At 40.1% G+C, this 11,963-nt stretch overlaps 1 protein-coding gene across 2 annotated transcripts; it reads left to right on the top strand.

Moving 5' to 3' along the window:
* The first annotated feature begins 3,257 nt into the window (after positions 1-3,257).
* On the top strand, positions 3,258-11,812 carry AKIP1 (A-kinase interacting protein 1). Of its 2 annotated transcripts, XM_060687695.2 has the most exons (7): positions 3,258-4,603; positions 4,985-5,109; positions 7,341-7,490; positions 8,953-9,030; positions 10,242-10,355; positions 10,705-10,836; positions 11,650-11,812. In XM_060687695.2, exons 3-7 carry the CDS (start codon positions 7,356-7,358, stop codon positions 11,794-11,796), a joined length of 606 nt encoding a protein of 201 aa, XP_060543678.1. In that variant the 5' UTR covers positions 3,258-4,603; positions 4,985-5,109; positions 7,341-7,355; the 3' UTR covers positions 11,797-11,812. The 2 variants fall into 2 exon arrangements, with proteins under 2 accessions (XP_060543678.1, XP_034272932.1); XM_034417041.2 differs by lacking the exon at positions 4,985-5,109.
* The last annotated feature ends 151 nt before the right edge of the window (positions 11,813-11,963 follow it).

Raw genomic sequence — 11,963 nt, 5'->3', positions numbered from 1 at the left:
GTTAGTAACACAGTTGTTAAGTGAATCTGGCTTCGCCATTGACTTTGCTTGTCAGAAGGTTGCAAAAGGTGATCACATGACCCTGGGAGACTGCAACCGTCATAAATACATGCCAGTTGCCAATTTTCATCACAGGGATGTTGCAACAGTTAAGGGTGGACAATAGTCACTTTTTCAGTGCTGTTTTACCTTTGAATGGTCACTAAATGAATGGTTATAAGTTGAGGACTACCTTTATAACTTTGAATATTAATATTTTCTGAATAATCTTCAGTTAAATATAATATGAAAAAATATTCAAATATTCCATTATAGTAGTATATATGTAAGCAAAGTTGAAGTTCCAATCTAGAGCTAAAAATAAATAAGCAGGCCATCCCTGGTTACCAAACATGGTATGTTAACATTTTTTTAAAAAAGTTCTGACATGCATTGCTACCCCTCGGGAGCAGGGATAGAAGTTACAGATGCGATTCAAGTTAAAGACGTTTAAACACCTTTCTGAAATAAAAAAATGATTAGTGTCTTATAGTTTGCTACTCTACTCTCAGTATAGTCTACACACCATAATTTTTATAATGAACCAACATTGTTTGAAATGCTTCTATGCTAAAACTAAGTTCACACATTGTACTATCCTATAAACATGCTTTACAAACCACAGTTGGTTGATTATATACATTATGCTAAACCAAATAAACCACATTATGATTTCAAACAATTTGTGAAACAAATGTTAAGTTTCTTTGGTTAGACAAAAGTTGAGGTGTTTATTGGCAATGTACAGAAAATTAAAACAAAGTGGCTATGAACCAGGGTGAAATCCAGCAGGTTCTGACAGGTTCTGGAGAACCGGTAGCGGACATTTTGAGCAGTTCGGAGAACCGGCAGCGGAAATTTTGAGTAGTTTGGAGAACTGGGAAATACCACCTCTGGCTGGCCCCAGTGGGGTGGGAATGGAGATTTTGCAGTATCCTTCCCATGGAGTGGGGAGGGAATGGAGATTTTGCAGTATCCTTCCCATGGAGTGGGGTGGGAATGGAGAATTTGCAGTATCCTTCCCCTGCCACTCCCACCAAGACACACCCCACCCACCAAGACACGCCCACAGAACCGCTAGTAAAAGAAATTGGATTTCACCACTGTTATGAACCAAGAGTAAACTCAGTTTCTGTCTTCTTTCTGGAGCTCAGTTTTGTCATGGATTTAGTTTGAAGGAGTACAGCACTGAAAAGAACCATGTTTATTGCAGGGATCCTTGGGCGCTTGTTTTACAAGACAGAACTCAAAATAAGGGGAAAGCAAAGATTATTATTGAAAGTCAAGAGCTACAAGATGGGAAATCCTAGGGATCTGGTTTGCTGGCCAGTTTGGGGAAGTGGGCAGGTCCTTGTCCCTGTACCTGAAGTGAATTCTATTGTTAGACATAATGGATCTTCCAGGAGGACAGCAAAGCTGAGGAATATAGTTGTTAAGGAGATGGAATGTTGAAGTTATCAACTGATAAGAAGATAGGAGGTTGGAGTTTCTCTAAGTTGCAGCTCCCTTGCTAGGGCTGCCCTTGAGCTATGCTGTGAGCTGGTGAGGAGGCTTCTATTCTTTGGTTTAGATGGGCTTATAGGGAGACTTTGTCTCGGGTGAGGGGAGGTCAATTTGGGATTAAGCAAAGAGATTAACTGGGTTCAACCCTGGTTGTATCTAAACAAATCTTTAAAATCCTTACAGTATAAACAACAGAACAGCTAACAAATGAATCTTCTGTTCTCTTAAATGCTTTATGGTGACACAGCCTTTCAGGTTTCAGCCTTTCAAGTACGGTTCAATTCTTAGGTCCTAAAACCCACAGGGAAATCTACACCTGACATCTGTCTCTACAGAAGTGGAGGGGGGGAGGAAGTAGCCAAAAAGCCTGGACTTCTTTACGCTGGCATGGATAAATCAGGACAGCAAATTCAGCAACCCACCTCACAGGGCCGTTGCTATGGGGAAAATAGGAGGAGGAATGTGTGTTGGATATGTTCACCGCTTTGAGTTATTTATAAAAATAACAAAGGTGGGATGTAAATAGATAAATAAATTCTAAAAGATCTAGATTCAATAAGGAAAAGACGACCACCTTTTCAGAATAGGGATGACAATGTCATATTGTCACCGGGAGCCAGCTGCACTGGCTCCCGGTGGTCTTCCGGGTGCGCTTCAAGGTATTGGTTCTCATCTTTAAAGCGCTCCATGGCTTAGGGCCCAGGTATTTACAAGACCACCTTCTGCCACCGATAACCTCCCACCGGCCAATCCGCTCCCACAGAGAGGGTCTCCTCAGGGTGCCGTCGGTCAAGCAATGTCGACTGACGACTCCCAGGGGGAGAGCCTTCTCTGTGAGGGCACCCGCCCTCTGGAACGAGCTACCCCTAGGAATACGACTGATCCCGGACCTCCGTACATTCCGCCGAGCGTGAAGACCTTCTTATTTCAGCAAGCCGGGCTGGCTTAAAATTTTAATGGGCTATTTTATGGGTAAAGGGTTTTAAAATTTGGGGAAGCCAAACTGATCTAATTCTGTTTTAATTTATTTTAATTTTTATACTGTATGTATTTTAATTTTGGCTGTTCACTGCCCTGAGTCCTTCGGGAGAAGGGCGGTATACAAATTTAATAAACCTAAACCTAACCTACTCCTGAGTGATCCTGGCCAATTTTCTGTTTGCCAAAAATATCACTTAATTATTTTCATATATTTCTTTCCTCTCTACCCAGATATAAATAGATAAATGTTTTTCGCTTTTTGGCTGAGGGAAACCACAAAGAAAGAAAATCCCAACACAAAAACCAAACAGATACTGAAAGTGAGAATATGCTTTGTTTGAAACATCATCTAAAGTCAAGGGTGTCCAACATTGGCAACTGTAAGACCTGTGGGCTTCAACTCCCAGAATTCCTCAGCAAGCATGGTTGGTTGGGGAATTTTGGGAGTTGAAGTCCACAAGTCTTAAAGTTGCCATGGTTTAACATGCCTGACCTAAGTTTTGGCTTGTTTAGATTTGTATCCCAATTTTTTGTTCCGGGATAATACATTAACACTCCCCATTCCCAGGGGTGAAATCCAGCAGGTTCTGACAGCGGACATTTTGAGTAGTTTGGAGAACCGGCAAATACCACCTCTGGCTGGCCCCAGAGTGGGGTGGGAATGGAGATTTTGCAATATCCTTCCCCCAGGAGTGAGGAAGGAATGGGGATTTTGCAGTATCCTTCCCCTGGAGTGGGGTGGGAATGGAGATTTTGCAGTATCCTTCCCCTGCCACGCCCACCAAGCCACACCCACAGAACCAGTAGTAAAAAGAATTGAATTTCACCACTGCCCCTCCCATTGTTCCCCCAACACCACCCTGTGAGGTAGACTAGGCAGAGACAGAGAGTGACTTGCCCAAAGTCACCCAAGGAGCTTCTATGTAACAATGAGTGGACCAAAACTCTCCAGTGCCAATCCAACATCTTAACTCTTACACCACACTGGCTCTCATGCCTCTTAGTTTACTAAATAAACAACAACTGGCTAGAACACACTAAGCTAAAAGCCAAGAATGTGAACCGAGCCAGAGTCCATGGGGAAATGGTTTAAATTAGCTCTCATCCCAAAGCCAACTTTAAAAAAAAATCTGGAGAGGTTAAAGCAAATAATATAAGATAATATAAATTCTTCAGGTTAAGCTCAAATGTGTTTTGTTTTTGGCAGGACAAATTGTGTGGACCCAACAATTGTGGTTTGTAGATGATGACTTAACATGTTGGTGCAGCCAGCCTTAGTAGAAAGGACGATTTAACAGAAATTACGAGAACTGAGCTCCCATGTTGCTAAATCCACCAAATTACCCTACTGTGCTAAATGTCACCATTTGCAGATGACGTTTTAGAGCCACTTTAGAGTAGAGTACCCGGAGTTCAAAAACTCCAGACCACCAACAGATGGCAGAAAGATTTTTTGTATCTTTCCGCCATCTAGTGGTCCAACGGGTTTTGCAGCTCGGCTCCCTCACGTATTAAACTTACCATTTAATAATTATTAAAGGGGGCAGACAGCAATTCTGTTAAGCACCCATTTTACAATATACTTGCTTTGAAGTGCCTAGTGTTGAGCCTAACAGTCCAATATTTAAACGAATTCCCTCCGGGGCATTTACTCTTTAGAAAGCACGTCCAGATGTGTAGTAACTAATTTTTGACACTAACTCACCTCAGGAACTGATGATAGGAAAGGCTTGTAAGTATTGTCCCTACTTTACTCTGGGCTTCTTCAAATGAACTATATAAGGCTTTTTCTGTTTGTTTGCCGGAGGGACGTTTCTCCGCCCCCTCCCTGCTTTTTTGGAGGATGGCAAGGAAGCGGCAGGAACACGTGCTCACTACGAAGTGAACGAGCGAGGAAGGACACATCACCTCCGCTTAAATATGCACGGAATAGCACTGTAAACGCGAGGGTATCGTGCTATAGAGAATTGCAAAGTGCATTCCGTTATTCCGGCCGGACCATCATTCCGCCGAACCAATTCAAGACCTCAATCCTAAACACGTGGCTTCCTAAAGTATCTACTACTACGGTATCCAACAGGTAAGTCCCGTCTCTGCATCTTCCAGCCCGAAACCCTTATGGCATAAATAGTAGCACTCGGGGATCTCGCCTTCTATTGCCGTGTCGATCACGCGGGCGGGCCAATGCCCTGAATTCGAAGAAAGTAGAACTGATCCCCGAGATCTTAAAGCAGCTGCTATTTCCTATTATTTCACCGCCAAGCAGCTTCCGAAAGGAAGAAGGCGGACCTTGACGCCACGAATGGCTGTTCCGCGAAAGCAACGCCCCTCCCTCCTCGCCCGGGCCGGGGCTACAAGTAGCCATTGGCTCTGGTTAGAATTTTTGAGGAAACCAGCCGTTTCTTGTAGCCGTCCTTGGTGACGTCGTGTAGTTCTTATTCAATCGTTTGTCATTTGGAAGGACGAGCAAGCATTTCCTTGGGGAAAGTGGCTTTTGCGGAGGAGATAAGCGCCCCGTTGCTTCATTTCCGTTCCTTCGGCTTTGCTGTATAACTTCACAGCTTCTGTCTAGCGGCGTTATCGACGGTAAGTTCCTGAGGCTGCCAGCAGATGGCGCATGTGTGCTTTTTGAACGAAGGTCGTTTAATAGAAGAGTCTATTCGACCTTCGCCCCATTTAGCGTCCTTCTTTGGTTATGTTACAACTAGCCAACAGTAATTAGCTTTGGGGGTCGGAAATTGCCTATCTGGACCCAGTACAATGAAGAAAGCAACGCCTCGTTTAGAAGTGTGCCAATAAATTTGGTTGCTATCCATAATTGTATTTTGTAATCCTACATTGTAACATTTTGTATGTTGGGTTTCCTGGAGAGGTTGATATTGAGGGTAGGTTTACATATTGACAATTTTTTATAATGGCAGGAAATAGCTGTATTCTTTTTCTGGGTAATCAGCATTAAAAATGGCATTCTTTATTTTCATTTCATTTTATTAGATTTATATATCGTCCTACTCCCGAAGGACTCAGGGCGGTGAACAGCCAGAAGGATAAAACACACAAACTACAAAATTTAAAAAACAATATAAAAACCCATTAAATAATTTGGCCCAAAACAATTTAAAACACCCCTAATGTTTTGAAACCAATTTTAAAAGTTACAATTAAAAAGAGAAGTTAGGCCAGGCCAGCCTGTTGAAATAAATAGGTCTTGAGGGCACAGCGAAAGATGCATAAATCCGGGATCCTCTGTATCTCCGGGGGGGGGGGGAACTCATTCCAGATAGCAGGAATTCTTGTATAGTTCCAACAGTTGCATTATGAAGTCTGCACTGAACTGAACTGTCTAAACATAGGAGCTCCTACCCTGCCCTACGTTTGTAGGACTATTCACTTTTCGAAATAACTGGTGCAAGGCTTTGGCTGCCTATTGAGGCCACAAAAGAGACAGTTTCAGTGTATTCTTTTGATAAATTCAGCTGTACTCACAACTGAGATGCACTCTGACTTTTTTCAATTCTATCAGTGTAATGCATTGGTAACACATAGTATCCCAAAAGTCAAAACTGGTAACAAAGGCATCTCCTTTGGAAGATATAATGTGGAAAAAAAGTGTAACTGAGAAAAGTATTTTCCTGATTTTAATGGGGGTGCTTCCAAGCAAAATGTACTTAGGGTCAAAACCTAAAGCGACTATTTCAATCTGGAATATATTTCAAGTTTGATTAAGAGCTAATTCTTTCCTTTTTTTTAGGCCTGATTCAGATGTACCAACTAAGCCATAGCTTATTTCATCCATGGCTTACTGAATAAATAATGATTGACTTATGCAGTACTAAAGTATAAATCAAAGTTTATCAACCACTGTTGTTGGCTGACAGTATTGTATCATACATGTAGTGATAAAATACAAACTCTATTATATTTACATTATCAAGGACAAAGTCGATAGAAACAGCTTGGTGTTCTGATCTTGTCTTGATAGAGAATTACACCTAATTAATTAGGGCTCAGTTTAGAGATCAGAAATAATATTAAACTGGTTAATTGAAAATGGAGTCCACGGGGCTGTGTTTTTGAATCACAGCTGGTTTACATCAAGTAGCAAAAATATACAGTAGCCTTGAACTGGCTATTGTCAGTAGCTCTCCTCCTCCTTGTCACTTTGGCTGATTTGCTTAGGAGTGGGGAGAGGCCAAGTGGCAAATACAACTTTTCTTTCTTGTCAGCGTGGCTCTCCCTTTATATGCAGGAAAAGAAGGTGAGCAAACGGGAATGGTGAAGAAAAGTTCTATAAACCAGCAGGCCTCAGCAAGTCCCAAACCTGGTCATTTTTGTGCCAACATTTTTGAGAATCATAATGAATTTTGTGTGTCTGAAGTATGCCAAATGACTTTTTCTTCTTGTCTTGATAACTTTGTAATCTTTTGTTAAAGAAAAGTACTTGTATTGAGAGAAGGTTGGCTTGAGGAAAGAGTTTGAAGATGGGAAATGAAGGATTGGGAAAGATATCCTTGCAAGTGAGGTAGAATAATAACATTTATGGTGGAAAACTGGTAGAAGGAGAGGAGTCAGAGAGTTGGCTAGCTAGATAATACTGTTCTCCTTTGTCTCCTAATCTTTTCTCTAGCACTGCTGTTCTTGACCAGTCTAGGTGGCTCAGTGGCTAAGACACTGAGCTTGTTGATCAGAAAGTTTGGCAGTTCGGCGGTTCGAATCCCTAGTACAGGTCTCCTGCATGAGCAGGAGGTTGGACTAGATGACCTCCAAGGCCCCTCCCAACTCTGTTACTGACTGAGCAACTTTTCTGGTTTTTTAAGACTTGAATTCAAGGAATGGCATTCTGGACACTAAATGAGAAGCATCGCATGCAGCGTACAGCAACACTTTCTCGGCAAGTTCTAGAGCGAGCAAAAAAACGGAAATTGTACTGGTGCCTGCCTTCTCATCACCAAAACAGGACCTTTTGGGTAAGGTTTGGTTGGTTTTAATCAATGAGCCTTAGAGCCTGTACCTGGATTCCAGTTCTTTGCCCTGCAGACAAGGTCTATGTATGTTTGTGTGTTTGTTTGATTGATAGATTGATATCCCATCTTTATTATTTTTATAAACAACTCAAAGCAGCAAACCTCTCTAATACTCCACCCTCCTCCTTCTATTTCCCCCACAACAGCAATCCTCTAAAATGGGTTGGGCTCAGAGAGAGTGACTGGCTTAACGTCTCTCAGCTGGTTTTGTACCTAAAGCAGGACTAGAACTCACAGTCTCCTGGTTTCTAGTCTGGTGCTTTAACCACTAGACCACATTGGATCTTTTCTTATATAAAGAGAGAAAATGCTATGTCTCATAGCGAGCAATGTTAGTAGTTTGTTTTGGTTTTAAAAGTGTCATGAGAAGCAGCTAAAACATTTCAACGAATAGAAATGAATACTATTTCCAACTTAAAACATTTTTGTGTGAATGTTTTCATTTGCCTCAAGAGCTAGGGGTACACGATAGCTGCCTAGGATACCTTTTCATTTCTAACTAGGTTTGTGGGGGACACCATAAGAATTGACTTCAGCCAGATTTGGAACTGATGCATAAAACTACAGACTAATCCTGACTTACAGATGTTCTCATTAATTACCCAGCAAGATTATCAATAGCTCCACCATTCAAGACTACCGTTAGATTCATTGCAAAAGAATTTGGGCTATTTTCTTTCTAAATGTTGTTGCTACTCTAAATATCTCAGAGATTCATCCATACAGGAGACTTTCTCATGGACCCTCTGTCTTTTCTGCTACCTGCTACTTTCCACACAGTCTCTCTTCTAAATAAATAATCACATCATCTTGGCCATATAGCTAAGGACAGGGTATAGATGAGGCAGAAACCTTCTACCGTATTTTTCAGCGTATAAGACGCACCGGAGTATAAGACTTAATTTTTCGGGAGGAAAAACTTCTGAAAGTCTGTTTCAGAAAAAATGTTTTTTTCTGCCTCTGAAAGCCTCCGAAACACAGCTTCAGAAAAAAAGCCTCTGAAGCTCTGTTTGGGGGCTTCTTTTCTGAAGCTTCATTTCTGATGCTTTTTTCAACCTCTGAAACCTCCGTTTGAGAAGCTGGGCGGGGCTACATTCGAAGTATAAGATGCACCCAGATTTTCACCCTCTTTTTGGGAGGAAAAAGGTGCATCTTATGCTCCCAAAAATACAGTATATGCTTAACATATCAATAGCTGTATATAAACCTGACAAAGCAACAAGAAGCAACACTGAGTAGCATTTTAAAGGAGACTGTATATTAATGATGTGCCAGAGTATCAAGCCATATGTAGTTGGGCCTCGTATTTTGGAAGGCTGTTTCTGTATCATAATAAGTTATTTTTTCTTTACACCATGTGTCTCTGCATGTACATTTTATAGTAACATTTTGTTTTTGACAACAGGGAGAGGCTGATATTTCTCTTGAAGATGCTTTTGCTGCAGTTGCTGAACACCTGGCCTGTATCTCTGCAGTGTGCGAGGTAACCAGTTCTATAAAGAGGCAAAATGCAATTCTGACATAAAGGGGCTCTTTATGTGAGAAGGTTTTATGTGATAGGTTTTTCTGTGGGCTAAATTTAGGCTTGGTCTTTTCTTAGTGAAAGCTTAGTCTGTTACCATTCACAGAAAAGGCTGAGACCCAAGAGAGGCCCTTGAAAAAGGGAAGGCAAAAGTTGTTTTGAATTATTTCACCTCTAGTCTCTGTGGCATCTTCCATCTTGTCCCAAATATTCTTCAACCCTTCAGAGCAAATCTCTGATTTACTGTATGCTGAAAAGACTGGTGATCTTGACTCAACCCTTTGAGAATCTGACATGAGCAACTACAATCCCAACCAAGTAACAGTTGCAATTACTTAATTTCTGAAGAAATCAGGATGTATTATGTTAAACTATCACTTGTGAAATAAAATAACACGATCCCTCTTTTCCTGAGGACAAACTTCTGTTTCATTTGTGTGCATTCTGCTAGCTGTATTAGAAAATTCATTGCTTGGAAGAAACTACAGGATATAAATATGTTTTATTTTGTATTATATATTATTTCATGTGAATTCTTTTTTTAGTTTTGGTATTCTGTTCACCTTGTCTTCAGAAAAGTTTAGCAAATGCTGCCCATACAGTTTCAGGCCCCTCTTTAAGCATTTTTAAGGCTTTGATGTAGCTGTTTAGTTGCATTTCCTACCTGTTCCATCATTCCAGCATTTTGAATTGCATATATGTGTATTCAGTACTGACAGATGATAGATAGATAGATAGATAGATAGATAGATAGATAGATAGATAGATAGGATACAATATGTCACAGACATCCAGAGATAATGGATCATTGTTCTCATTTCAAGAAAAAGAATCTGGCTGTGTAGAATAGGATGCAGGTGTCCTATTACAAAAATGAATTCTGGTTTAGAGTCACTTTGGCGAGATGAATGGCATATAAGTTAGGTAAATAAAAAAACAAGCTTCTTTTTCATTTGCTCTTCTGAAGGCAGAAAGTGGAAGCAGAGCCAAGGAGACTGATGCTCATCAGGTCTCAATACGACAAGTCTGGCTTTGAACATTAAAATAACAACATGGATTTAAATAGAGGGGTGAATGTGGAGGGTTGCTTTGAACCCCACACAGACTTTAAATTGTTTCATGTACACAAAGTGGGTTTACTAATCCCTTTTTCATCAACAACTTTCCTCTAGAATTACTACTGTTCAGTACCACCGTTTCAGTTTGACGAGAATGAAATTGAACATATTTTCCGCTACCACAGCAGAGAAGCATCTCAAAACTTGCTAAGAGCATTTGAAGATGAGGTAATTGTCCTGAATGTTGCTTTCCTCAAAGGCAGAATTGTTTATTCAAGGGCAATGGAACTTTCCATGTATTCTCTTTAGCCAGGATTTTAAAAACTAGAATTGGGTGAATGAGTCATTGGGCCTTCCATCATATGATGCCACATTTTTCTTTCCTTAGAAATTATGAGGGAGGTCAGAGAGACATTGCTGAGCACATTGTTTTTGCAAAGTTCTTGATGGGTGTCCTTGATACCTTCTGGCATTTACTCCTGAAAGGTGTTATTTATGATTTGGGCAAGATGATGGCTGATATATAGTCTGAACTTAGTCACTTCCAGATTTGAAAGCTATAATGTGTTCTCTCTAGGAAAAGAAAAATGCTCCAATAGTGGAAAAGCAAAATGTTCCAGGAGTGGGAAAGCCTGAACGTCACAAAACCAAAGCAACTGTTTTAACTGAACCAACTGCTTTAATTCCAGCTCAGCCATCTGTATCAGAAGCAAGTATCAAGTTGCATTAAATTTCATGATGGGGATGGAGAATCTATGGTCATCTGGATATTGCTAAATCGTATTTTCTAATGATCTTTGCAATTAGGCATGCAGACTAGAGTCATAAAATCATAGGCTAGAAGGGATCTTGAAGATCAACTTCCTGTCCAAGGCAGAAGTCCTTACACCATCCTGGACAAATGATTGTCCAATCTTTTCTTGAAAACCTCCACTGATGGAACACCCATTCATCTCAATGACTAGGATCACTGAGAGCGGGATTGTTAAAGCTAATGCATTTTGCATTTTCTGTATAGTTCATTACCAGTTTATATCTGTCCACAAAATTGCAGATACAATAATTTTCATTTACACAAACAAATACACACACACTGAGACAAACTTTCAAAATCAAGAGAAGAGGGGCGGAAATCTTGTATTGCTTCAGAAAAAGCCTACTTGCAAAGTATTGAATATCATGCTATATACAGTTTGAAAGATTTCTTGAAATAAACATGTAATATTTATGGGTACCCCAGTGACACAACCGATTGGAATATAACATAATAGATTTGGGACTGAAAACTCAACAATGTGCTTGCCAGGACAATTGCCTTAATATCTGATGAACAGTTACTATCTTTCTCCAGTAGATTTTAACTAATATATTTCAGCTCAGGTAGATTGATCAATAGAGTAAATTCTTTTTCACACAATGCTACTAAACTTTATTCATTTGTTCATTAAGAACAATATCCTCCTGATGCAGAAGTTTGTTTTTGTGTTTTAAAATTGAAGGGGTTTTTTTTTGTTCATTGCAGGAGATCCTCATTGAAGTGTCACCTGGCTCATACATAATCAACACAACTTCATATGATGACACAATCAAAGAAGCACACCTAGTAAATGTTCATCCAGGAGAAAGTGTAAATCTGGTTTTTCATTTATCTCCTAATAATGACAATTAAAATCAATTTCAATGTCTGAAGTGTCATCTTTTCATACCTAATATATTTACCCTTTTGTTGAGTATTCTTCTCTACTTTATTTTTTAACTGTTATAGCTTGAACTTGATTAACATTTGCTGCAATTTGAATCATGAATGTATTTTTACTTTTGTGCTATGTGATTCTT

The sequence above is a fragment of the Pantherophis guttatus genome, chromosome 1, assembly GCF_059756535.1.
Source record: "Pantherophis guttatus breed Tessera chromosome 1, ASM5975653v1, whole genome shotgun sequence".
In the NCBI taxonomy this organism is placed as follows: Eukaryota; Metazoa; Chordata; class Lepidosauria; order Squamata; family Colubridae; genus Pantherophis; species Pantherophis guttatus.
This window is presented reverse-complemented; position numbering and strand designations above follow the sequence as displayed.